Source organism: Centrocercus urophasianus, unplaced genomic scaffold (assembly GCF_019232065.1).
Source record: "Centrocercus urophasianus isolate 14NV4802_14NV808 unplaced genomic scaffold, USGS_Curo_1.0 seq_15, whole genome shotgun sequence".
In the NCBI taxonomy this organism is placed as follows: domain Eukaryota; kingdom Metazoa; phylum Chordata; class Aves; order Galliformes; family Phasianidae; genus Centrocercus; species Centrocercus urophasianus.
Window position 1 is genome coordinate 13,257,886 of NW_024884697.1, and position 23,704 is coordinate 13,281,589.

The 23,704-nt window shown below is 46.9% G+C and overlaps 1 protein-coding gene across 1 annotated transcript in view; it reads right to left on the minus strand.

Moving 5' to 3' along the window:
• Positions 1-519: 519 nt before the first annotated feature.
• The window catches only part of LAMB1 (laminin subunit beta 1), a 43,722-nt gene continuing 20,537 nt past the window's right edge, over positions 520-23,704 (minus strand). The window contains 16 exon segments of the mRNA XM_042815829.1: positions 520-960; positions 1,814-1,973; positions 3,136-3,312; positions 4,113-4,254; positions 4,460-4,667; positions 5,451-5,595; positions 5,984-6,187; positions 8,082-8,323; positions 9,555-9,739; positions 11,322-11,691; positions 19,876-19,972; positions 20,692-20,909; positions 21,601-21,825; positions 21,954-22,117; positions 23,179-23,410; positions 23,502-23,645. Coding sequence (XP_042671763.1) covers positions 824-960; positions 1,814-1,973; positions 3,136-3,312; positions 4,113-4,254; positions 4,460-4,667; positions 5,451-5,595; positions 5,984-6,187; positions 8,082-8,323; positions 9,555-9,739; positions 11,322-11,691; positions 19,876-19,972; positions 20,692-20,909; positions 21,601-21,825; positions 21,954-22,117; positions 23,179-23,410; positions 23,502-23,645 — 3,050 coding nt within the window. The 3' untranslated portion in view covers positions 520-823.

The following is a 23,704-nucleotide window of genomic DNA, read 5'->3' on the forward strand; positions in this document are numbered from 1 at the left end:
CATACATCACTGGTGAATACTGCAGAACAATTTCTGCAGGACTGAGCAGTTAGCTGAAGGTGCACTGTTCTATGGAAACTTGGAGCTTAAAATTAATGCAATTTATGGTATCACTCGCCTTTTTTAAGTCCAATGTGTGTTTTGTTCAGTACAAGCTGTTGATAGGGAGCCTCAGTGTGCTGCTTCAGTAACGTGTGTGTACAGCTCCCTAACTGATTCATGTTCAGTGCTCTATGAACTTTTCTCCCTTCAACCATGGCTTACTATGCAAATTTGGTTCTTGAAATGTACACCACACTTATGTCCTCAGTGCTAACCTCTATTCCTACCTCATAAATCAGAAGTGTTTCAGTGAAATGAAACTTGCTTACACCACTTTCATGCAGAGAGTACACATCCCTTGTAAACGATGTAATTGCCAGCTAACCATGAGAGGGGAGGTATTTCTTCTTTTACTGCTAACTTTGTTCTGAGTTATCATCCTATACTTCACAGTAATCAGAGCTCTTATTTAGAATGTTGTAGTTGGAGCCAGTATTTTATTAGGAGATCTCTAGCTAGTTTAAAAACAAGACTTGCAGAAATTCATGGATTAGTTTCACCTACTGAAAATAACATGGAACTTAATGAGTCATACTAAGTACATACAGTGATACAAAAGTACTGTTTATTTTCAGTGTCAAAAAGTTAATTCTCTTTGGTTCTGTGACTTAGAAGTCAGTATCAAACCTGCTCACTTTATCAGGTCTTAGTGTACTGTCAAAAACAACTAGTATAATACTTGTATAAACCCATCCTGAACACAACTGTTTCCTGCTCCCATTTATAAGCAGGTGCTGTACACAGCAACTTTCTGGCTGATTGTCTGTAAGAGGGAGCGAACTGTCTCTTCCAGCTCCACCAGCTGCTTGGCTTTGTCTTCCAGAACTTTCTGATTGTTTTCATATGTATTTTCCAATTCTGTCAGCAAAGGAAGAGGAAGAACAGCTTAATTAGGTATGTTTTAGTGTGATAAAATATCAAACGTAACTTACGAAAAAACTACCATTCAAACTTATTATCTTGTGGAAGAAAAACTGATCTACAGTAGCAAAGGCTGTCATGGCACCTTCTGTTTCTTTTGTACTGGGACATAAAACAACAGAAGTAATTTTCTGTAAGTGCAAAAACTGTGCTTTGATTCATGTTGACAATAACTGCTATTCCCTACTGTTAGAGGATCTTCTGTTGATGTGAAAAGTTTTGGCCTGTTACAGTCAAAATATTCAGTGAGTGATTGTAGCTGTGCAGGAACAAGTGAGAGGAAGCATGAGTTCCCAGCCTGGCAAAAACAGAAGGAAAACCTTCCTTCCTCTCTGATGGGCTGACTGCCCCCTCTGTTTCAGTCAGCTTTAACTGGCCATTGTGTTAGATTCATCTGTAAGCTGGAACTGTTGTATCCTCATTACTCTTTGATTTAAATACGTTCCAGGGTGTGTGAGGGGAATTGCAGATGGTATTCTGGGTTGTCTGTCAGGAGTTTGACTGCTTTTGGTGTTGCTGACCAATTGTGGTTACTTATGTTGTAATTCTTCTGTGTAGTGTTTCTCTGAGCAGTGTAGGTGCCACTGCAGAAGTTTGTGTCTCTTAAGTTTTTGCTCTCTTTGATACAAGGATTCATGATCATATTTGTCCAAAATAAGAAAAGCTGTTTGAACTTCAGCACCAAAGAATTAACTTTTTTTCTTTTCCTGCTGCTGGTGAACACTTGGTTGAACAGCACGATAGTGCTTTGTATTCTACAGAATACCTTACCTCCTCAGAACAGCCTTACCTTTGAGCAGCTGCAGCTTGCTGTTGGCTTGAGCCAGCAATGCCTTTGCTTCCTCTTGCAACATGCCGGCTTTCCTCCTCGCGTCAGCCGACTCCTCTGTCTTTTTGGTGATGAGATCCTCCACGGTTTTGTACTTGCTGTTCAGCTCGGTGTCGAGGACCTGTTGTTCCAGGCACAAACACAAGATGGAGCCACTCAAAAGACAATGCAGAGGGAGCTGCCCAATGTCCGGGCTAAGGAGAGCAGTGTCAGCTCAGGTAACAAAAACAGCAACAGGGTCGAGGGATTTCCTGTTAAATATGCAAGACTTAAAGAGTCCGTGCGAAGACTCATCAATGTCTCTTGCACATCTGTGGCTGTTCTACAGCTCCAACACTAACACAGCATGGACTGCAGTTACACAGTTCTGGAGCTCGGGGAAGTCAGAGCCCCTGACACACTGGGGCAGTGGGGGAGGAACAGCATTGCTGCCTTTTCAGTAAGAACAGCTGCCTGGCTCTCAAAAGTGAGGGTACTGGAGATGACATCAGGTTCACTTCTCAGCTGTGCTTTTTCCCTGTGAGGTTAAGGAGTACTACACCACAAATGAATTCAACTAGTAAGCAAGTCTGCAGCAGTACTAGAACCCTCTGGGGTCTGATGACCACCTGAAATACTACTTAGTGTTTGGAAATAATTGTTTGGTGGATAATGCATTCCTCTTAACAGAAAATGTCTCTCGAGACTGATGGGTTAATTCCAGCCAAAGGACTGGAGAAATGAAAACTTCCTTTGGCAGATTTGTCAAGTGTTTTGTTAATGAACATTCTTTTGGTATTACGAAGGTGTATAGCAGACACTGGAAATTATGCCATATGGTCAGAGTGAATTCTGCATCTCTGATATTTAGAAATGAGACTGGTTTCATAGTGAGCTAAGGATTTATTCTTGCCACTTGATTCCGTATATGCCCAACTAGGGTTTCTTTGGCCTGAACATCATTGTAGAAACAGTTTTATTTTTCATCTACGTTTGCCAGTTGACCTGTAGCAGACAGTGAAGCTGAGGGACAGAAACAGATCTGTGAAAGGCTGATAAGTGGTAATGAGGCATATTTCCTGCAACTATTTTTGAACCTGACAACTTCCTAATGCTTCTCTCTTTACATTTAAAAAAAAGTAAACAAACACCTCAGTAAGTGCATTAAGCACTTTTTTTTTTTTTTTTTTTTTTTTTTAATCACCAGCCCTTGGCTGATAAACAAAGTAGATCAAATGAATTCAGCACCTACCCAACCCCGGGGTGAGTTTTGTTGTCTTTACTGTCTTTCCCAAACTTCTCACCTGTTTAACTTCTTCAGCATTCTGTTTTGCAGAAACAATTTTTTCTTCTATGTTGCCCACATTTTCTGAATTTGTAGCAGCCTTTTGCTTAAGGTCTTCAACGCTCCTCTCAAGTGCAAACAGACGTAAAGTGGCATTGTTCAGTGTTTCTTCAGATGCGGCGTTTTCAGACTGAATCTAACAGGAAGAGGAACAAAGATACACTTTCAAAAGACTCTGAGTATCATATAAGCTTTCTTGTAAGTTCTGATCCACTCATTAGGTCACAACAATAGATCTAATACTTAAGTGTTTTATTTTGTTAAAAATGGACAATTGCAATTGGGGTGAAAGAGCCCACTGCTTTAAGATGAAGTACACTGAAATCTCCGGAAGCATTAAGAGTTTCATTAGGAATCACTTGATTGCATTGCACATGCTTAAGAGTTGCTTCATCTGCAAACAGAACTTCACAAGTTCATTATCAAATGATAGTGCTAAGTGTCTGAAGTTGTCCATCTCTTAAGCTGGCCAAACTGAATGGGCAGAGTTAGCACTATGGTCTCGTGAGAGCTGTGAGTTAAAGCCTGAAAATCCATTATCTAACAATTACAGCAATTACCACTTCAATCTAGCATCAGTTTTCTCCTGTTGCAATGAATGGCACTTTTAGACAGCGTGGTTATGCCAATACACTGCTGCCAAGGGCCTGACATGTATGACTTCATAGGGATCTTGGCACACCTGCTACAATACTACTTGTGTAACTTTAGTGGTGCATGATATGGGGTGAGAAAAGCCTTTTTTCTTTAAGAGCTTGTAGGCCTCATGTTATCTCATATTCTGACTCAGATGTTTATATAGTAAAGGCCAGAATGGTTTAGACTCATTCTAAGTGCAGTCTTTGATTTGCCTTCCTTAGACATCCCTACATTGGTTTCTGAATATCAGAAATGTTCCTGTTAGTGCATCTTAAAGCATACTTGGAAATAACTTACTGAGGTCAGCAGGTCTTGAGTTCCTTTAATATCTTCATCAGCTTGTTTTATTGCTTTTTCAGCTGCATTTTGAGCCTTTTCAGCTTCCTCTAGTGCTGCTTTCACCATGTCTGCAGTGACTTTAACATCTGTTGCACCTTTGCTGTGGAGCAAAACTAGGTTAGCATGAAAACTGCTTTTACTTTGCAGTGCCATACGCTGCAAAGGGCCGTTTTTGCCCCACAGTCAATGAATGGGAAGTCTGCTTTGGGGTAAGATAAACTCTGCGTTCCCTGGTAGAGTGAGATGGAAGTCTCATTCCAGTTCCTGGTGACAGTAACTACCAAATGCAAAATGGGGTTGTATACCTTGCTTTCTTAGCTTCCTCCAGTAGCATTTCTGCTCTTGCAATGTCTCCAGCACTCTGCTGCAGAATGACCTCGACATCAGAAAGGCTTTCCACACGTTCACGGATGTCTTCTGTCAGGGCTTGTAGCTGCTGGGGGGTGCTGGGCATCTCCATGTTCAGCACTTCATTAGCCACTGCCTCAATGCTATCCAGGTCAGCACTGTCTTCTACAGATAGGCAGAAATGACACAGGTGTGAGTCAAAGCTTCCTGCTGTCAGGTCTCAGTATTCAACATTTCTGTCCACGTGCTCCCTCAAGAAGCAAAATCATGGAAAAAGCTTCCTCCTCCAGACTGCAGTACATCAGGGCATTAAAAAGGCTTCCTTAGGGTGACACTTCTCTCTAAGGAGAGGCCCAGCAGGCACAAAGGCCCTCCTCCTAGCATCATTCTCTTGGAAGCCTTTTGCTGATGTCAGTGATCAGCTACCTCATGCCATGGCTGCGGTGGGCTGCAAACGCAGCAGAAGGGAAGCCAACAGCTACATGTAAATGTATTGGTGCTAACAGTATACTCAGCCTTGTGCTAACAGAAGGAATGGGTTTGCCATGCTGCCACTCAACAATGAAAAGTGGCCCTCATTTATCCTTTACCCGTTATCTCACGTGGAGAAAACGTCAGAGTTTCTAACCATGGCTGTCCTCCCCTTTAATAGCACTGTGCTATTAGTTCTGGCCTAAGTTCTGGCCAGAAATTAGGAACACACTTGGCAAGTTAGAGAAGTACAATGGTCTCAGCTGAAAGGAACGAAACAATGGGCTACAGATCAGTCTTTCTCCTATTGTTTTGGTTTTCTCACTCCCAGATTTCATCATACTCAGTAAATCTGGCTGAAAACAGCCAGGGGAGGATGATGACTATTGTGTTACCCCTTGGAGAATGATGCCAAAGAAAGAAAAAGAGTTTTCACAGACGTAGAAACAAGAGATAATGTGAGTGTAAGGTTTTTACGCATGAGGAAGTCTCTGATCTGCTTAATAAGATTTCTCAGATCTTCATTGCTTCTGTCCACTTGTTCCTTTGTAGCATTGGTTTTGAGCAGAACTTCTTGTGCATTCTGTTTGGCTTCATCAGCTCTCTGCTTTGCTTCAGAAACCTGAAGAGAAGAAAGTAGAGGGCTTGACTGCATATTTGTGTATGCATTCAGGCCTGATTTACAACAAAAATTCAGTTGGAGTCAGAGGTAACAATAATGAGAAATACTTCTTCTCATAAAACTCACAGAACACTTTCAAGAGCTGGCTGTGATCCACATCACCAGTGTTAGTTTAAACAACTCATGGTGATGTTTGGAGTAACGCATGAAACTTTACTTCAGCAAGCTGAAGTCTGAGTATTTTTACAAGTTTGATGATGTTACGCAACTAGAAAGAAAGACTGTGAAGTAAACCAGGCACATACTTTGTCAATTAGTGTCTAAACTTGGGTTACCACTGTAAGATTTCTGTTTTCTTTTTTATTGCAACAAATGATTTATGTATTACCATTCTGGAGAGTTGCTCAACTTCTGCCAACGCACTGAGGATGTCTCTGTCAAAGTCCATGGCCTTCTGCCATGCGTTGTGAGCGACAGTGACCAGCCCATCACAGCCAGGTCCTCCACACTTCCTCTGCCCTGCAGCAGTCCGGCAGTGCAGCCCCCCACATTCTGACTCAGCACAAGAGGCTCCCACTGGTGTGCCACACATCTGTGAATGAGACAAGGGCAGGATTACAGCCTTGTTTTTATTGCTGAGGCGTGAGGGGATGGCATCCTAAATACCACAGCACAACGAAATACATATGGCCATCTTTATGGGTCCCTTCCAACTTGGGATATTCTATGATAGCAAATGAGGCTGAAGTAGAGCAGATGGTTCCTGCATCAGTCCGTATCAGCATGATGTCAGTCCTTCTGCACCCTTTCCACAACTCTCTGCCTTTAACTTGATTTCAGCTAGCCAGCTCCCTGCTGCTGGAGTAGCTTGAGGGCAGCTGTGCCTTCATTGTCCGCTTTTCCTGTCAGCCTAACCAGAAAGGTGCCTTCAGGCTCTTTTACAGGCTGGAAGCTACTACTGCCTGTACGCCTTCTGTTTGATACCAGTCTTACTAACATTGGAGGAAACAGTGGCTAATCCAAGCAGCTTTTTTAAAAAAGAAGAATGTGTTCTGTACAGGATAGGCTCTTTTCCTTTGCTACCTTGGGGAGAGCAAAGGAAAATAAATAAAATACCAAACAGGAAACTTCTTCACCTCTCTTGAAAAGCTGTCCCATTCCCTTCCGTCAAATGTTTGTTCTATCACAGTGCTTTCCAATTTGCGATAATGAAATCAGAAGAGACCAACTTTGTTGTTTTTTTAAAGTAAAACTACTCTAATTGGCAGTTTTTACTAAGCTTATCCACTATTGTGGCCAACTGGACAATGAAATCATCAGAAGTTGTTTTAGCCAGATGGAAAATCCTTTACTCCTGTGAGGCTCTCTTCCCGTTCCACCCCACTCCTTATGCCAAAGGATCGTCACAAACTGATGTACTTTCAGCCAAGAATCTCTCTGGGAACACTGAGGGGCTGTGCCAAGTTAGCTGCAGCTGGCTCCTGTGAAGTGTAATGGATTCCCTCTTACCTGTTTGGCACGCAACCCAGCAGTAGCTAGAAAGCAAAAAGATTTTGTTTCTGCATCCCATGATTACACCTCCAAGCAACTAACTCAGTGTTTACTACTTTGATAACATCTAACCAGGATTTTCAGTCCTCAAGAACACATTAGGCAGGAATGTAGGGGCAGGGAAACTAAACAAAAAGATTCCTTTTCTTCTCTTCCCAAGAAAAAGGAGACAGGACTGGGGTGGGTGGTTGTCATTGTAAAGGACCAGGACAATTCACTGTGTGAAGACCTCATCCTCTCACGAAGGCCCAGCCCTGCCCAGAGGAGTTAATGAGCTCTCCCTTCTGTGGGACTTCAAGTGGGATTGTTCTCTGAATGCAGTCGGCTGCCTTCAAAGGGAAGCTGAAGGAACACCCTGCCTCACCCCAGAGAAAACCACTCTTGATCATATTTACAGATGAGCAGGCAGCTTCAACAGGGACTGTGCCCTTTTGACTCCAGCTCCCCGTAAATTCTGCTTTGTTTAAAGCAGAATGGTGGGAGTGTGGCAATACCAAGGAGGGCAGCATGAGCACCAGCACTGCACAGGCATGGCGTGTACTCTGAAATGCTGCAAAAACAAGGCAGCCCAGGAAAAGCAAGCATGTTAACTGAGATTTAAGAGGTCGGCTCTTGGTCCAATGGACTCACTAAACTTTGCTGCACTTGAGAGCTCTGCCTGCAGCAAAGAGATTTGGTTTAGGATGTTTTGAAAAGGTGCTCTGTCAGGGCTGAGCTTCTAAAAGCAAGAGGGAGAACAACATAAAGGACTGATGCCTGAAGACCTATAGGTGTCTTGGAGCTCATGCAATTCCCCATCATCAATGAAATCTGTTTTTTTAAGGAAAAAACTGTACTGCCCACTGTCCAGCTAAACAGCTTCTTCCTGCCTGCTGCTTCTTCACAAGCCCAACTTTTTGCTGTAGGTTTTATCCCAGCAGTTCTCAGCCAAATACCTTTGCTGATGCTTCGGCGAGATCCAGGCTTTGCAGCTTGCCGGCGAGTTCATCCAGGAGGCGCGACTGCTCCTCTTGCTTAGCCTTGAACTGGGCCTCCTTCTCATTGATTAAGTCTTCCACTTCCTGCCGTGTCTGTGCTGACAGCTCCACGGCGCTCTCAGGGTGGACAGTGGAAGCATTGACCCTTTCCTCTGCCTCCAGGGACATCTGGAAATACTTGGTGATGCTGTCCAGGGCTCCTGCAGAAATCAGACAGAAATCAGACAGAGCCGCTCAGAAATCCGTTAAGTAACATGGAGTAATTTAAATCGCGGAGGCTGGCGGATGGCAAATCTGGGTTAGCATCAAGTCAAAGCAAACAACAGCCTCTTTAGCTGCACTCCGTCCTGCTGTAAGGATGACAAAATTTGTCCTGTTGTTTGAATACTCAATTTTTTTTTTTTGGTTGAAAGTGTGTCAGGTTTGCTGGTTTTAAAGTTAAGCAGTTCTCTGACACAAGAACTGACTTAGGCCCTGACAGTGAATCGAGACCCAACCTTTCAGGTTCACAGGGCAACGTTCTATTTTCTAAGGATTTGCACGTGCCGTTATTTCTTGTTGCTGCATAGATGTCTGGTGTAGTAGCAGTGGAGTAACTGCTTGGAAACTGGTCAGAGTTCTCCCAGGAAACAACTTTCTGATGAAAGGCTCTGATTTATGGAAGCATTCATTTTGGATAACTACTGGAGAGGCCCCAGGAGGGTCAAGGGACCCCCGCAGAAGCAGCCACACTCTGCACCTCGGAGCAGCTCTCCTCCACACAGTGCCACAAGCCAGGGACTCCCCAGTTCCTACAACCTTTTTGCCTCATTCTGTGAAACCCTACATTCATTGGAAACGACCTCAGACTTCCTGCAAAGCAGGAAATTAAAAAATAAATAAATACTTTAAGTTGGAATTAGGTCAGCTTTCAAAACTTCCCCAGAATTCGGCGGCCTGCCTCTCTCAGCAAACTCTGACCGTGACAGAAGCCTGGCACGGCACCACTCCAGTGGGCACAAAGGTTTGCTCTCCTGGGAAGAACTGGGCTCTTGTGGTATGCTCCTGTCACAAAGGGACAGGGAGTTTTTCAAACACAATTTAACAGCCTGGCAAGAGCAACCGAAAGGTGCAGATGTATCCTGGAATCTGCTTCGCTTCCAACTGTTGTGCCCCCATCTAAAATGTATTTAATTGAAATCTTAAAGTCTCTGAAGTTCTCATGCCCCAGGAACTTGAGCCAGCATTGCAATGCACAGAGGGAGAGAGGAAGGGGTGAGGGGGCAAAACAGAACTTCTGCTGCATCAGCAACTCCACTAATGCACAGTGAGAAGCTGCCTCTAAGAACTGAGTTTCATTACAAGTTAGAAGATTAACCTGGGATTTTAAACCATGCACTAATTAAATCTTCAACCACCCCACTGCTTTCTCCCCCTCCGTGTGACACTCACCCCGAACATCAGAGATCTTGATGAACTCTAGCTGTTCTGCCAGCTCCTTCACGACACGATCCAGGCTTTTAGCATCTGTCTCCAGCGCGCTCAGGTCAGCATCGGTGCTATTGCTCTTCTCTGCTAAGGTTGAGAGGCTTGCTTCTATATCCGCTGTCTTAACGGTAACGTCAGCTGTCAGCTTGCTGCAGAACAGAGGAGGAGCACTTAGTGGGGGCAGAAGAAGAGCTCTAAGCTCAGTTCAGCTCAGCAATGGTTAGAGCTGTGCCATGCTGCTCCCACGGCAGGGCTCAGCCTCCCTCGGCAGAGCTGTGATTTGTAACAACATGCCTACCTAGAATGCTGCTTTGTTTCCTTTATCACACAAAACTACTTTTTAATCTACAGCACGTTTATAAACTCAAAGCACCAAATTACTCAGAAAACAGCTGCTTTGTGTAAGATTAACTGGAGGCAGATTCCAGAGGACTGGTGTAATGCTCTTGTACCATGGCAACTGCATAGGTCAGAGCTGACTACTATGATCCATACATAATTTGCTCCCCCCCCCCCACCACAGCTACAAATGCAGTTTTGATTACTATGAACTCATGGGACAGATCTGAACTTCAGGAAGGGGGGAGGGGGGGAGGGGATTGGAATAGTTTGATGGTTTGGTTTTAATACAATGGATTCTTTTAGCTCCTCTGTAAAGATCTCTTCCCATCATCCATTCTCTGGGGCTAAGGAGAACCTCCTGCATGGCCTTAGTGCACCCAGGAGCAGGCTTCAGCTGCTGGGATAACCCTAAAAGGAAAGACAACTGCACGATACAAGGCAGAGCTGTTGCAGAACAGAGCTGGGCACAGGAAACTTCCCATCCATGGCAATCCCACCACACCCAGCAATTCCTCACGCTGTGAGAACTGGGCAGCATTTAATCTCTGTGATCAGTTTCCATCTCCCCCAACAGCTCAGCAGGCTGCTGTTTGCCAGCAGCCCTTCAAAATCCAATACTTCCTTCTCTGTACAGCCAGAGATGAGCTCTAACACACCAGTTAGAGAAGATCAGCTACACAGGTGCTCCCTCAGTACACAGAGCCAACACAGCAACAGCAGCACAGGGGCTTTCCAGCTGAAGAGGGGGTTGCAGGGCACAAGCCCATTCTTAATTGAGATATTTGTGCTTTGATCCTCGCCCACTTGCTTTGTGCAGTCCCCTGACAATGCACAAACAAAGCTCTAGCAGTTGCACAACTGTCCCATCTGTGAAAGCACAAACCCCCTTTTTCAGTATGCTCAGCTCTAAAACAAAATACAGGCTCTGACCCCAAGCAGCATGGAAACAAGTGCTGTGACCGAGCAGCTGCTCCCTCCACCCCAAGCTCAGAGTGCAGAAAGAAAGCCTGAAGAAGTTTCCAACCCATCGGCTACAGGCGGAAATCCAGGAATTTAATCTCTCCTCTCTTCATTCTCTCACACAATAGCAGTGGTTGTCCTTTGCCCCGGAGAGATCGCAAAGCAAGCGTGAGCAGCTGGGTGCTAATTAGCAGCCGGTAATTAGCTGCCCCATGCAGCCTGTGCTGCTCCTGCCCTCCTGGCCAGGTTTCTACTTATGGGATGCGGTTTTGGTACCACGCTGAGACGCTCCAACAGGGCCATGCCGTGCACTGCCAGGGTGCCTTCTAAGCCAGTGTGCGGCCTACACCTGCTCCCTCAGCCCCAGCCCGGCAGCATTCCCACTCCTCCCCAAGCTAAATTTATCCACCTAACCGCAACCGTACTCACTCTGCTTCCTCAAAGAGATTCCCAATGTTCTTCAGTGGCTCAGCGGCCGGATTTTGAGCGATGATGGCTTTGATTTCACCCAGCTTCTCTTCCAGGGTGCTGAGCGTCTGCTGGTAGGGGCCGACGACCCCTGTGATTTTCAGAGCATTTGCCCTATCCAGGAACTGCTGGGTGCGGTTGGTCAGCTCACCGACGATGACATCCCAGAGGGCGAAGCACTGGTGGCAGGGCACACAGTCAGGGAAGAAGCCCGAGTAGCCCCGGGAGCACTTGTCGCAGCGCGGCCCTTCCACTCCCTCGTTGCAGATGCACCGCCCTGTGGCACGGTCACACTGCGGGGTCTGGATGCCGCGGGGGTTGCAGTCGCAAGCTGGAAGGAGAAAAGGGTACTGTGAGAGCTGAGGAACATAAAAGCAGATGGAATGGAATGGTGAAATGAGGACGGAGGTGGTCTGTGGATTATTAGCAGCTGACTGTGGCTGTGTCTGCTTGGGTATGGGGAACCGGGGCTGAGCTGGAGGCAGTGACAGGAGGGCAGAAGCCCCAGGACAGGATGGGAGCACCCCATCTGCACACATCAGAAATGGCCCAACAGTGGGGTGAGGGAGGGCACATCCTGCAGTGCTGGGCATCCGTCTGACAGCCACCAAAAGATCCTGTTTCACTAATACCAGGGTAAGCGGAGCAAGGCTGCCCCGATGGGAAAAGACATGTCAGACAGGCACCCAGCAGAAGGCTTAAGAGAAAGACATGACTGAAATGGAAAAGGTGAACAAGGAACAACCGGTCACTGTCTCTCCCAGCACAGCCACAGGGAGTAACTGAGGAATGCAACACACACTGAGAAACAAACAGCCTCCCCTGCACCTCCCACAGAAAACACCAGCAGATAGCTGGTTACAGTGGTGAGCTAAACTGCAGAGCTCCCTTCCACAAGACACTGCAGGTCCTAAAAGCTGAAGTGACTCCAGAGAAGACCAAAACCAATCCATGGACTGACAGCATAGAGCACAAAGGCTGGGCCTGGCCTTGGGTGCCTTCCCAGACACTTGGAAATATTTGGGGGGTGGGATGTGTAGGGATTGGGATGCAGCACTGAGGGCCTGGCACAGCACTGATGTTCTGCCTACACAAAAGATGGGTAAAAATCAGGCAGTGAGAAACAGAGCAGGGAGATGCAAAATGATATATGTTGTTGTGGGCAGCCCTGCCCAAGGGGAGGAAAGGAGCCTGCTCCAGCATGGGTGCTGCCAGCCTGCTGCACACTGCTCGTCACCCTCCGGGTGGAATCAGGCCCATTAACTGATTTTCTGCAAATTAATTCACATGATGAGTGATAAATTCAAGTGATGAGATTTGGGCAACACCCTTTCTAACAAGCTTTTAGAAGAATAAATGCACTTCTTCAGCACTAACCTGTGCGAAGAGGAGTTAATCTGCTCACTTTTTGATGCATGGTCATTTCTGAAAGCACACTCTGCACGCAGAGCAGAGGCAGTTTCCATGCAGCAGAGCTGCTGCTTTCCCTCTCCTCAATTGCAGAGGAAACTATCAGCCTGCAAAGCTCTCAGCAAAGGGATGCCACAAAGAATAAAAAGAGGCTCTGAAAATATACAGGTCATCTACCTGCCATCATGTCACTTGTAAAGCTGGAGCAGGTCAAGCACAAGTTCAGGGACTGCAATACTTGATAAAAGCCTTCACTTAAACATCCATTTACCAAGCATCCCTGAAGGAGGTTCTTGGCTCAAAATGGTCCATAAATGAATTCACGCACCCCAAGCACACACCCCTTTGAAGAAGGGCAAAACAAAGCTGTTTTCAAGATTGGGCATTGTTTGCTCCAACTCAAAACACAGTGGTGGTCTTCAGTTCAAGAACTGCACAAAGAGCCTCAGCCGAACAAATCAGTCCTCAGCAAAATGACTTTCTTGTACAATGTGAATATGATAGGCAAGAGACAAAAATAACTTCTGCTGCCTGCACAATTGAGCAAAACGGGCCTTTGTTCTTTGAATTATACCCTGACACAAGAGATTGTTTTTACTTTACATTGAAAGTGCTTAAGCAGTCAGCCTGCCATGGGATATCTTCCCTGCAGGCAAACTGGCGAGTTCCTGTTTGCAGGAGGTCAGTTAACCCTTGTGACAGCTAATAAGGCTCTGGGTAGAATGATGAATTGTCCACATTCCTCTGCACAGAAAAGAGGCAAAACGGCATGTGGCTTTTCTCAGGGATCTGATCAAGTTACCCAAATACGTGCTGCTGGAAAATCAGATCACTGTATTTACATCTGGATTTAAAACGCTTAAAGAGGAATTAATTAATTAATGTTGGTAATTCTACTTCTGAATACCTGCATGTTCAGGAAAGGTGGTTGATACAGCTTTAGTAATGTTTACCTGGTAATGTGGATTACAAAAACTCTGGAGCCAGAATAAGCTGAGAGTGAGGAGGAAGATATTAAGCACTAACACATTCACAAAGCTACAGCTCAAACTCTACAACTGCCTGTTGGGAAAGGAGACAATAAATAGCAAAGAGTCATTTGTTCTAAATACAGCGCAGCACTTGGAAGGTCATCACATTTCCTGAATTCTATGAAATGTCCAAACTGAGCTTTGTGGGACACAAAGAAAACCGTACAAGGTGAACAGAAACACAACTATGGGCTACTTCTCCATTTAGGATTCCGCACCAAGGTTAGAAGTGGGCACTGCTGGCTTTGCCTGAGTTCAGCTGTATGACTGTGACATGTATTAAATAGCTTTCAAAAGCGTTGGACTTCCCCTTTTTTACCATCTACCCAGTACACTATCCATGCACAGGACCACACCAGCTTTGAAAATAAAAGTAAAACTGTCAGGTAAAGGGAAACAAGAAAAATCTCCCTCAGCACTGGAATAGGGAGATTCTGGTATGTTATTTTCTTGCCACTTTGTACATTTTGGATGTGTTTCTACATTTGTGGTATGGTCTACAGCTACAGCCTATGGACAGCTTCATACTGTGGCACTGACTGCAACATTTCTGAGATTCTCACCAAGTGACTCTTTCAGAGTCTGGATGGCCTTAGTGAAGTGTCCAGCCACTGCTGGAACCACCTCTGTTCCTCACCAGCCAGACTCTGGGGACTTCTATCAGACATTGGAGCCCTATTTCTAGATACTGCATTACTAATGATATTTAGCCAGTCAGAAATCCATGAGAGCTGCTCTGCTCTCCAAGGCCCCATGGAACAGTACCTCTACCACCTCCAGCTCCGCTTGCATAGAATCACAGAATGGCCTGGGTTGAAAAGGACCACAGTGATCATCCAGTTCCAACCCCCTGCTGTGTGCAGGGTCACCAACCACCAGACCAGGCTGCCCAGAGCCACATCCATCCGGCCTTGAATGCCTCCAGGGATGGGGCATCCACAACCTCCTTGGGCAGCCTGTTCCAGTGCGTCACCACCCTCTGTGTGAAAAACTTCTTCCTAATGTCTAACACCTAAACCTGCCCTGTCTCAGTTTAAAGCCATTCCCCCTTGTCCTACCGCTATCCACTCACATAAACAGCCATTCCCCCATCCTGTTTATACACCTATTTATACTAGAAGGCCACAATGAGGCCTCCCTGGAGCCTTCTCCTCTCCAAGCTAAACAAGCCTGTCTCCTGGACCCTGGCTATTCCACATGTTGATCCACCAAAAGATTCGTGTGACATTTGACCACCATCATCGCTGAAATCAAAACAGAAAACCCCTCAATTCCTAGATATGAAGTGAATGCCATGACAGAATGATCCAGCATACCACGTCCAGCCTATGTTTTGGTGAAAATACCCTACCATCACCTGTAGCCACAGCAGATCTTGCTTTTCGACCACCTTGCTCATTAATGTCCAGATATGGCCACCGTGTGGCCTGTCTCCTACATGGCTCCCTGAGAAGGATTCTCTCTGCTACAGAAGTTTCGCTTCTCACGTACTCCAGCAGGTGAAGTCAAACCCTCCAGAGTACAGCTGGGCTCTGGAGAGTTTGACTTAACCAGCACTCTCATTACTCTGACATAGCACTTGAGTAGCTTCACCACAGCTAATTTTAGCACATGCTTGGTTATCTTTTTTGATATCTTAAGTTTTTCCCTAGAAAAATGAGGAACACACAGGTACATCTAGGGATGCATGTGTCTTTTAGGTATTATTTAGTTGCGAGTGATGGATGGCTTTACATGGCTTTATTTCATGTTATTCATTTGGAATAGGGAAAAACAAACTAAACCTGTAAACTCCTTTTAAATGCCGTATCTACTAGAGTACTTCAGCAACTAGAAACGGGAAAAAGTAATTCATTTTGTCCTATAAAACCACACAGATGCAGAGTTTATTACAAGAGATTAAGATGCCCTAACCAATTTGGGTTGGAAACAGCCTCCAAGACAAACAGCTGACTATTCTCCTTTTGCTGACAGGAGTGGAAGAGGGTCGGGGTGAAGGTCTGAAAGTTAATGCAGACTGGCTGCTTGCTTTGAAGATCAGTGTTGGGCACGGATCAAATCTGTCCCCTGGTAAGCAGAGCAGGAAACTTAAGTACCTCCCATGGAAAATAGAGGGGAGTAAAAGAAGCTTTTGAAATCACTAGCCAAGGATTTGAGGGTTTTCAAAGAAGCATTTACTAAATCAAACAATAGCTTTCTGTTCTGAAATGTCATTTTGGAACTGGATGTATTGTTTTCTTTAATGGAGTGTTTAACTCAGTCATACATTCTGCTGTGGCATTCTCCAATTTAAACAAAGTCACATTTTTAGCAGGAAAATTTTCTAGCCAAATTCTTCACTCAGATCTGCTGATAAGCAATTTCTGACTAAAAACACTGTATGGCGTCTACTCACAAATATGTGCACACTGAACACACAGAGGATCCATAATTTTCATAGTATCTTCATGGACACATTTCAAGTAATTTTTTTCCTGATCTCCAAGACAAAATTAGCACTCACACATTTCACCGTGGCCTTGTAGAAACATAGAGAAGAAATCCCAAAATCAAACAGCAGCTCTGCTACCTTTTCCACTGATTTAAGTATTTGCAATTCACTTCCATTTCAACTGCAGTGAATCAGTTTATTGCTGCTATAGCCAGGATGTTCTAATAGATAATGAAAGGGGTGGACAAAGGGAAGTCAAGGCGTTTAATGCCTTAGAACAGGATGATAGGAACAAGCAAGTATCATAAGCGATCCTACACAAAACTGATGAGAAATCATTTCTGTAGACATATTTTTGTTACTGCTTGAGGTGAGGGATGGAGAGCATGAAATGGCAACTCCTCCATGGCAAAAAAAACAATGGGTTTGTTCAAATGTGATTTCCTGGCATCATTTCCTGGTGGTACTGAAGCATTATGATAAAACCATTCAGCAATTTGTAAGGTTGAAAATTTTGCAGAGCTAGCAAATTTCTTCTGAATCATTGCCTATTGACTCTAATTACACTGCAAGCATATTGCCAACTCCTCAGCATTATGATTCTCAGTATGTTAAGATAAGATCCCAGCTCAGAATTAACAGACTTGTGCACACTTTTAGCACACTAGCAGACTGGGCCAAAAGGGCAATTTGCTGCAAACCACCAACATAAATTACAGTATTTTGACCACAGGTCAATTTAAATTGAAAAAATGCAAAGTCGTATTTCCTTTAGCGTTCACCTGACTTCCTTTAGAGAAAAGGAGATGAAATACCTGCTCATCTCCCTGCCAAAAAAGACCTGAAGGTACTTGTGGATGGCAGCTGGACCTGAGCCAGCAGTGTGCCCAGAAAGCCAACCGTATCCTGGGCTGCATCTAAAGTAGCATGGCCAGCAGGGTAAGGGAGGTGATCCTGCCCCTCAGTACAGGACAGATATGGACCTGCTGGACCACATCCAGAGGAGGGCCACAGGAATGATCCAAGGGATGGAATACCTCCCCTACAGGAACAGGCTGAGAGCTGGAGCTGTTCAGCTTGCAGAAGAGAAGGCTGCAGGGAGACCTGAGAGCAGCCTTTCAGTATCTAAAGGAGAACTACAGAAAAGAAGGGGACAGACTCTTTAGCAGAATCTGAGGTGACAGAACAAGAAGTGGTTTCAAGCTTAAAGAGGGTACGTTAAGATTGGATATAAAGAAAAAGTCTTTTGCAGCGAGGGTGATGAGGCACTGGAACAGGTTGCCTAGTTTAAGGCTCAGATATTTGGAAAAGTTCCAGCAGAATTCTCCAGAGACTTGAGTTTCGTTTGTAATCTTTGTAATCCTACTATTTACTACCTTAGCAAGAATTATATGCACACAAACACTCACGTGCACACTTGCACAGCTGCACACAGCCTACAGCTGAAACAACTGCCAGAGCAAATGGGCTGGCTCCAACCCTCAGCCCAGCTTCTGCTCACTGCACTCCTCACAGGGATCTGCACAAGGCTGGGAGATGCACTGGGATTTTCCTCATCTTCTACACCTCTCTTATGCTATTTTCAGGTGTTATGTTAAAATAAACGAAAAATCATTGTGCTTTTTTTTGAAGTATGGAGTAAGGAGTTTGCAGAGAAGCAGTCCTACAGACTTGAGGGTGCTCTCTGCAGTGTGTGTTCCCCATGGGTGGTGGCACCAAACCTAGTAAAGGGGGGTTGCAGTGCTGCCCAAATGGAGGCATGCACCCAGTGGTCTGGCCCTACTGCCATCAGTGGCATGACAGAGGGGAGACACCAGGAGATGCTTTACATCCACTACAGGGAGCACAGGCTGCAAATCCAAGTACCCAGACCAAGAGCAAAAACCTCTTGCCTGACTGCAGCACTGGATACCTCCAGCCTCTCCCATCTCCCCTTTCACCATCACCTGCTTTACAAAGAAGGGTGTCACAGGGCAGAACAGCCCTGATTTCTCAGCAGGATCTGCTATCTACTGGCGCCAGCTTGTGAAGAGGTCACACATTACCACCTCTCGAGCCATGTACCTTGAGATTTCCATCCTTCAGCAGAGGCTACTTTCCCAGGCCAGTGGAGGATCCCACTGTGGAGATCATGCTCACACTCCACATAAGCCTGGTGCCTGCACTGAAGCTTGTTAGTACTCACTCACTCACGGTTCAGAGCTCTGACAGCTCTCAGTCCACATTAGTGTCTTCTTCCCAAATGTTGTACAGAACATGGCCATTCTGGCTGCCTGGACTGAGCAAGGGCTCATCTTTGTCACAAATCCCCTTCTACCTCAATTCCACCTTCATTCTGGCTACAGGCCTCACTGAAATTATTTTCTAAGGGCACTGCTCTGTAATTCCTTTAACAGCACAGTTGTTCAGGTCTCCTACAAACAACTTATCTCAGAAAGCTGCGACCTTCCCACACAGCGGTTGCATTTCTGCCAGTGTTCCACCAGCTGGGGCTGAACAAGGGCTAAGAAGTTATTCTGCTCCCTCAGAGGCCATCACTTGGAAGCAAACAGGGCAATGGATTTGAAGGAAATTGTAGTGCTTTCGTGGAAAAAATTAGGTTCCAAGGAATACATCCTCTTTCTATTTCACAAAGGTTAAAAGCAGGTTTCCACATGCTCAAAAGGCAGCAGAAAGTTGATGAGAGGTCAGAAATGTTGATATGCAGCAAAATCATGCTGATAAGGTATGCAGATGGACTCCATCAATAAACTCTGATGGAGACAGCTGATACCAGGAGACAACCACTACTCTGCAGCATCATGAGGCAGCCAGCACTGCCAGAACACACGCAGCCTCTGAACAGAGAAACCTAATATGCACTCAGGAACCAGGACAATTCCCCAGCTCTTTCATCTGCAGCATTAACCAGGTGCCTGTGACCCTCCTAAGTGCTCAGATAATGGGTGCTGAGGTGACCCTATTGTAAAGGATTTATTAAGACCACAGCAAACACATTCTTCCCTGCAGGAAAAAATACCTTAATCAATTGCAAACCCTCCTGGCAAAGACTCCTATTTGAACACATCAGAGATACAAGTTTGTTCTGGTCTGGACAATGTTTGAAATTTCTTTTTCAGCTAATGAACAGACTTGTTTATAATGAAAGGACAGAGAGAATCCAGTTTTCTAAACAACCGACTTCACTGCACTTTGTTTTCGCATATGCAGCTACAGCTAACTAGCTATATGGTCTCCACTCTCTCTTCTGTTTTAACCTGAAATAAAAGGAAAATCTCCCAAGTCAAAAACCTTACTTTGTCAGCCAGTCTCCCTCACACAGCACAAACAGGGACAGGAGTCTTCTACTAAGTAAAATCAAAACACAAAGAAACATACTTCCAGATCAATCTTCAAACCCAAACGAGGGTTTTCTAACCAGGCTAGTCTACCTACCAGCACTGCAAAGTAAAGGTCAGAGAATAATTCCTTTCTTAACAGAGATGTCTGTTTCTACGGAAGAGTCCAATAAGACACACAAAAACCCACATAAATAGCGCCCCAGGCTCCTGCCACATCGCCAGGAAGGCATCAAAGCATTGAGGTGGACCCCATTAAACTCCCTCTCTCCTGAGGTGGGAAAACTACAGGGTACTGGACTCACCTTGGCACTCCACATTTGGATCGCCCCAGAAGTGCTCCTGGCACTCCCGGCAGCTCCGGCCTCCGAAGCCCGGCATGCAATGGCACTGCCCTGTGAACTGCCGGAAACAGGGATACAGCCGCCTCAGCGTCGTCACCACAGCCCAAAGGTTCTTACCCTCCCCAACCCAGCACCTGTAGCATACATGGACATCACTAGCAGAGCCAGAGAAGGGACCTTTAAGATCACTGAGTCCAGCTCACTTGCCATAGGCAGCAACACTTCCCCTAGACCAGGCTTCCCAGGACCCCGTCCCACCTGGCCTTGAACACCTCCAGGGATGGGGCGCCCATAGCTTCTCTGGGCAGCTGTGCCAGGGCCTCACCACCCTCTAAGTAAAGAATTTCTTCTTTCTGTCTAATCTAATTCTATCCTTTAGCTTAAAATCTTTGCCTGCTGCCCTGTCACTACAGGCCCTGGCAAAAAGTCTCTCTCCATCTCCCCCACAGGCCTTCTTTAAGTACTGAAAGATCACAATAGTGTCTCCCCGGAGCTTTCTTCTCTCCAGGTTGAACAGCCCCAGCCCTCTCAGACGCTTCTCACAGGAGAGCTGCCCCAGCCCTCTGACCAAGCTCCTGGTGGTTTTGGGCAGCAGGCTGTGGCGATGGCCAACATGCTGCAACTATCTAAGGTAACTTTATCCCCTATCTCCCTCACACCTCATCCCACAGCCCCTGGTTGCCATGCAAGCGGGGCGACCCATGGCTCCAACACCTCATAGCCCAGGACCAGCATTTGGCAAAAACATCCCCTCACGGCTCCCTGCAGCCTTCTCACCTCATTGCAGGCCGGCCCAAGGGAGCGGGCAGCGTCGCAGTCGCAGGGCTCGCAGCCGGTGCCGCTGGCCAGCCTCCAGGTGTGGGGTGCACAGCGGTCGCAGGTCTGCCCCACCACGCCGGGCAGGCAGCGGCACTGCCCTGTGGCCGCCTCACAGCGGCAGTTCTCTGTGTCATCGCAGTCCTCTCGCACAGTGCCCAGGTAGTTGCAGACGCACTCTGCCAAGAGAAGAGGTGCCAGCTTGGGTGTGTGGCACAGCAGGGCGGTGTGCACCCCTCAGCCCCCCTGGGTCCCAAGATGGCCACTTCTACAGCCACTGCCCCAGTGCATGTGTTGTGGCTGGAGGCCTGTAACGGGTCACTGTGGCCTCCAGCCTCCTACTCTTCTCATCTCTTCCTTTACAAACGAGGCCCAGATCTTCCTGGCTCCTATCAGCTTGATGCAAGTCAGATCTGCTCAGAGCAACCAGTGACACATGCAGCAGAGCAGGACCTGCGTGCTGTGCTGGATGGGGAGAAGCAGCAAACTGTACCCACCCCACTCCTGCTATGAAGAGGAGCAGGCAGGGCTGTGCTGGGCCACCAGGGGAGCAGAGAGAGCTTCCGAGGCAGGCTCCTGCTAATCAGTCACATCTGCAGAAATCTTTGTGTAAACAAAAGCCAAATCTCACCCCACCAGGGATGATCTGCAGATAAGAGGAAAACAAAGAGCACTAACAAGAGGGCAAGGAATGCTCCTCTGTCCAAAGCCCTATCCTTTCAGCACATGCAACCACTGCCCCTTCTCCCCTTTCTGAACACACAGCTGCACACAAGCCCAGCAGGAGGTAATTCCATTTTCCCACCCCCCACAAGGGTCTTGGTCAATTATAAAGAGCTCTGTCATTGTTTGGTACATCTCCCCACTCACTTCTGCAGTCCTGCTGCAGGGCACTCCCATAGTAGCCCTGCCTACAGAGATGGCAGTTTTCACCCTCTGTGTGGTACAGGCACTTGACACACGTCCCTGTCCTCTTGTCGCAGGCCTCAGGATCGGTGGTGTCAATGTTGTTGTTGCACTGGCAGGGCTGGCAGGCACCACCGACCTCGTCGGGGCTGCCAAAGAAGCCAGACGCACATTCATCACAGCGACTGCCTGTTTGAACAAGCAGCACGACATGAATTACCATCACGGCTCAAGAGCACACAGCCCCATAAATGGCAATAAGGGCTGTTAGATGGGGAGACGCTCACTGGATTGCGCTCAAGACACAGGCAGCCTACCTATATAGCCTGTGCTACAGACACACACGACCTGCAGGGTGACCGGGTCCTGGTAACAGCCACTGGCAAACTGGCGTCCACTCTCAGGGCCGTCGGGGCAAGGACAGGGGCGGCAGTGGTCACCTGAGCCCAGGATGGGGTCTCCGTAGTAGCCAGCCTCGCACCTGTGTGATGGGGTAGACAGCATACATGGGACCACAGGCAGATGGATGGATAAATTAAGCTCAAACACTGAAAGAAGGTGAAGACCCCAAGGGCAAACAGACCCTTGCAATCCTCCTGTGCCATGCACACTCTGAGCAGCTGTCTCATGCCAGGCTAAGAACAGGAGACGCGTGGCAGATGCTTCCACTACAAGAAAGACATTGAGGTCTTGGAGCATGTCCAGAGAAGGGCAACAGAACTGAAGGGGCTGGAGCAGAGGTCTGATGGGGAGCGGCTGAGGGAACTGGGATGCTTCAGTCTGGAGAAGAGGAGGCTCAGGGGAGACCTTATTGCTCTCTACAGCTGAAAGGAGACTGGCGAGGTGGGGGTCTCAGGTAACAGAATAGGATGAGAGGGAATGGCCTCAAGTTGCACTAGGGGAGGTTCAGGTTGGATATTAGGAGACATTTCTTCTCAGAAATAGTAGTGAGATATTGGAACAGGTTGCCCAGGGAGGCAGTGGAGTCATCATCCCCAGAGGTTTTCAAAAAATGGGTAGATGGCTTTAAACTAAGGGGAAATGGCTTTAAATTGGAAGAGGGCAGATTTAGACAAGATATTAGGATAAAATTCTTTACTGTGAAGGTGGTGAGACACTGGAACAGGTTGCTCAAAGAAGTTATGGATGCTCCCACCCTAGAGGCATTCAAAGGTGAGCAGCCTCGTCTAGAGGGAGGTGTACCTGCCTATAAGTGGGGGGGCTGGAACTAGATCTTAAAGGTCCCTTCCAACCCAAACCATTCTATAATTCTATGAGGCAATTAAGGACACGTTTTAGTGGGCATGGTGGTGATGGGTTGATAGTTGGACTAGATGATCTTTGAGGTCTTTTCCAACCTTAATGATTCTACGATTCTCAGGAGGGTTTCAATTGGGAAAGCCTGGTGTGAAATGGGAAGCTATGGGCAGTGTGGTCCCCCCCTCCATTCCTCCTCTGGCATGAGGACTCACTTCCCCCCGCATATTCTGCATTTCACAGCAAAGGCATTGCTGGCTTTGACTGCTGTAAGGCCACAAGTACCTCTCACAGTTGGGGCCAGCCGTGTGGTCCCGGCAGTGCAGACACTCCCCGGTGTAGGGGCTGCAGTCATCGGCGTGGCCATTGCAGTGGCAGGGCTGGCAGCTGGGGAAGCCCCAGAATCCAGGCAGGCAGCGGTCACACTGCCGTCCATACACACCAGGGAAGCAGTGGCACTGGCCCGTCTCCGCATCACAGAATGAGTTGTATGAGCCTCGTAGGTGGCACTCACAAGCTGCAAGGAGAGCATGAAAGGGTTTTGGTGCGTTTTGGTGGCCAGCGCTCTACCATCAGCAGCCCAGCCCAGGGCACGACGTCTCACGTACGCCTGCATCCGCTCGGCCCAAATCCAAAGGTGCCGGGTGCACATCTGTTGCACTGTCTTCCAACCACATTGGGACGGCACTGGCACTGTCCTCCGTTGGGGTCACACACTGAACTCAGTGAGCCCTGGGGGTCACATTGGCAGGCTGGGCAGAAAGAAAAGAAGCACCAAGGGCAGTGAGTATCATGGCACAGGACACACACC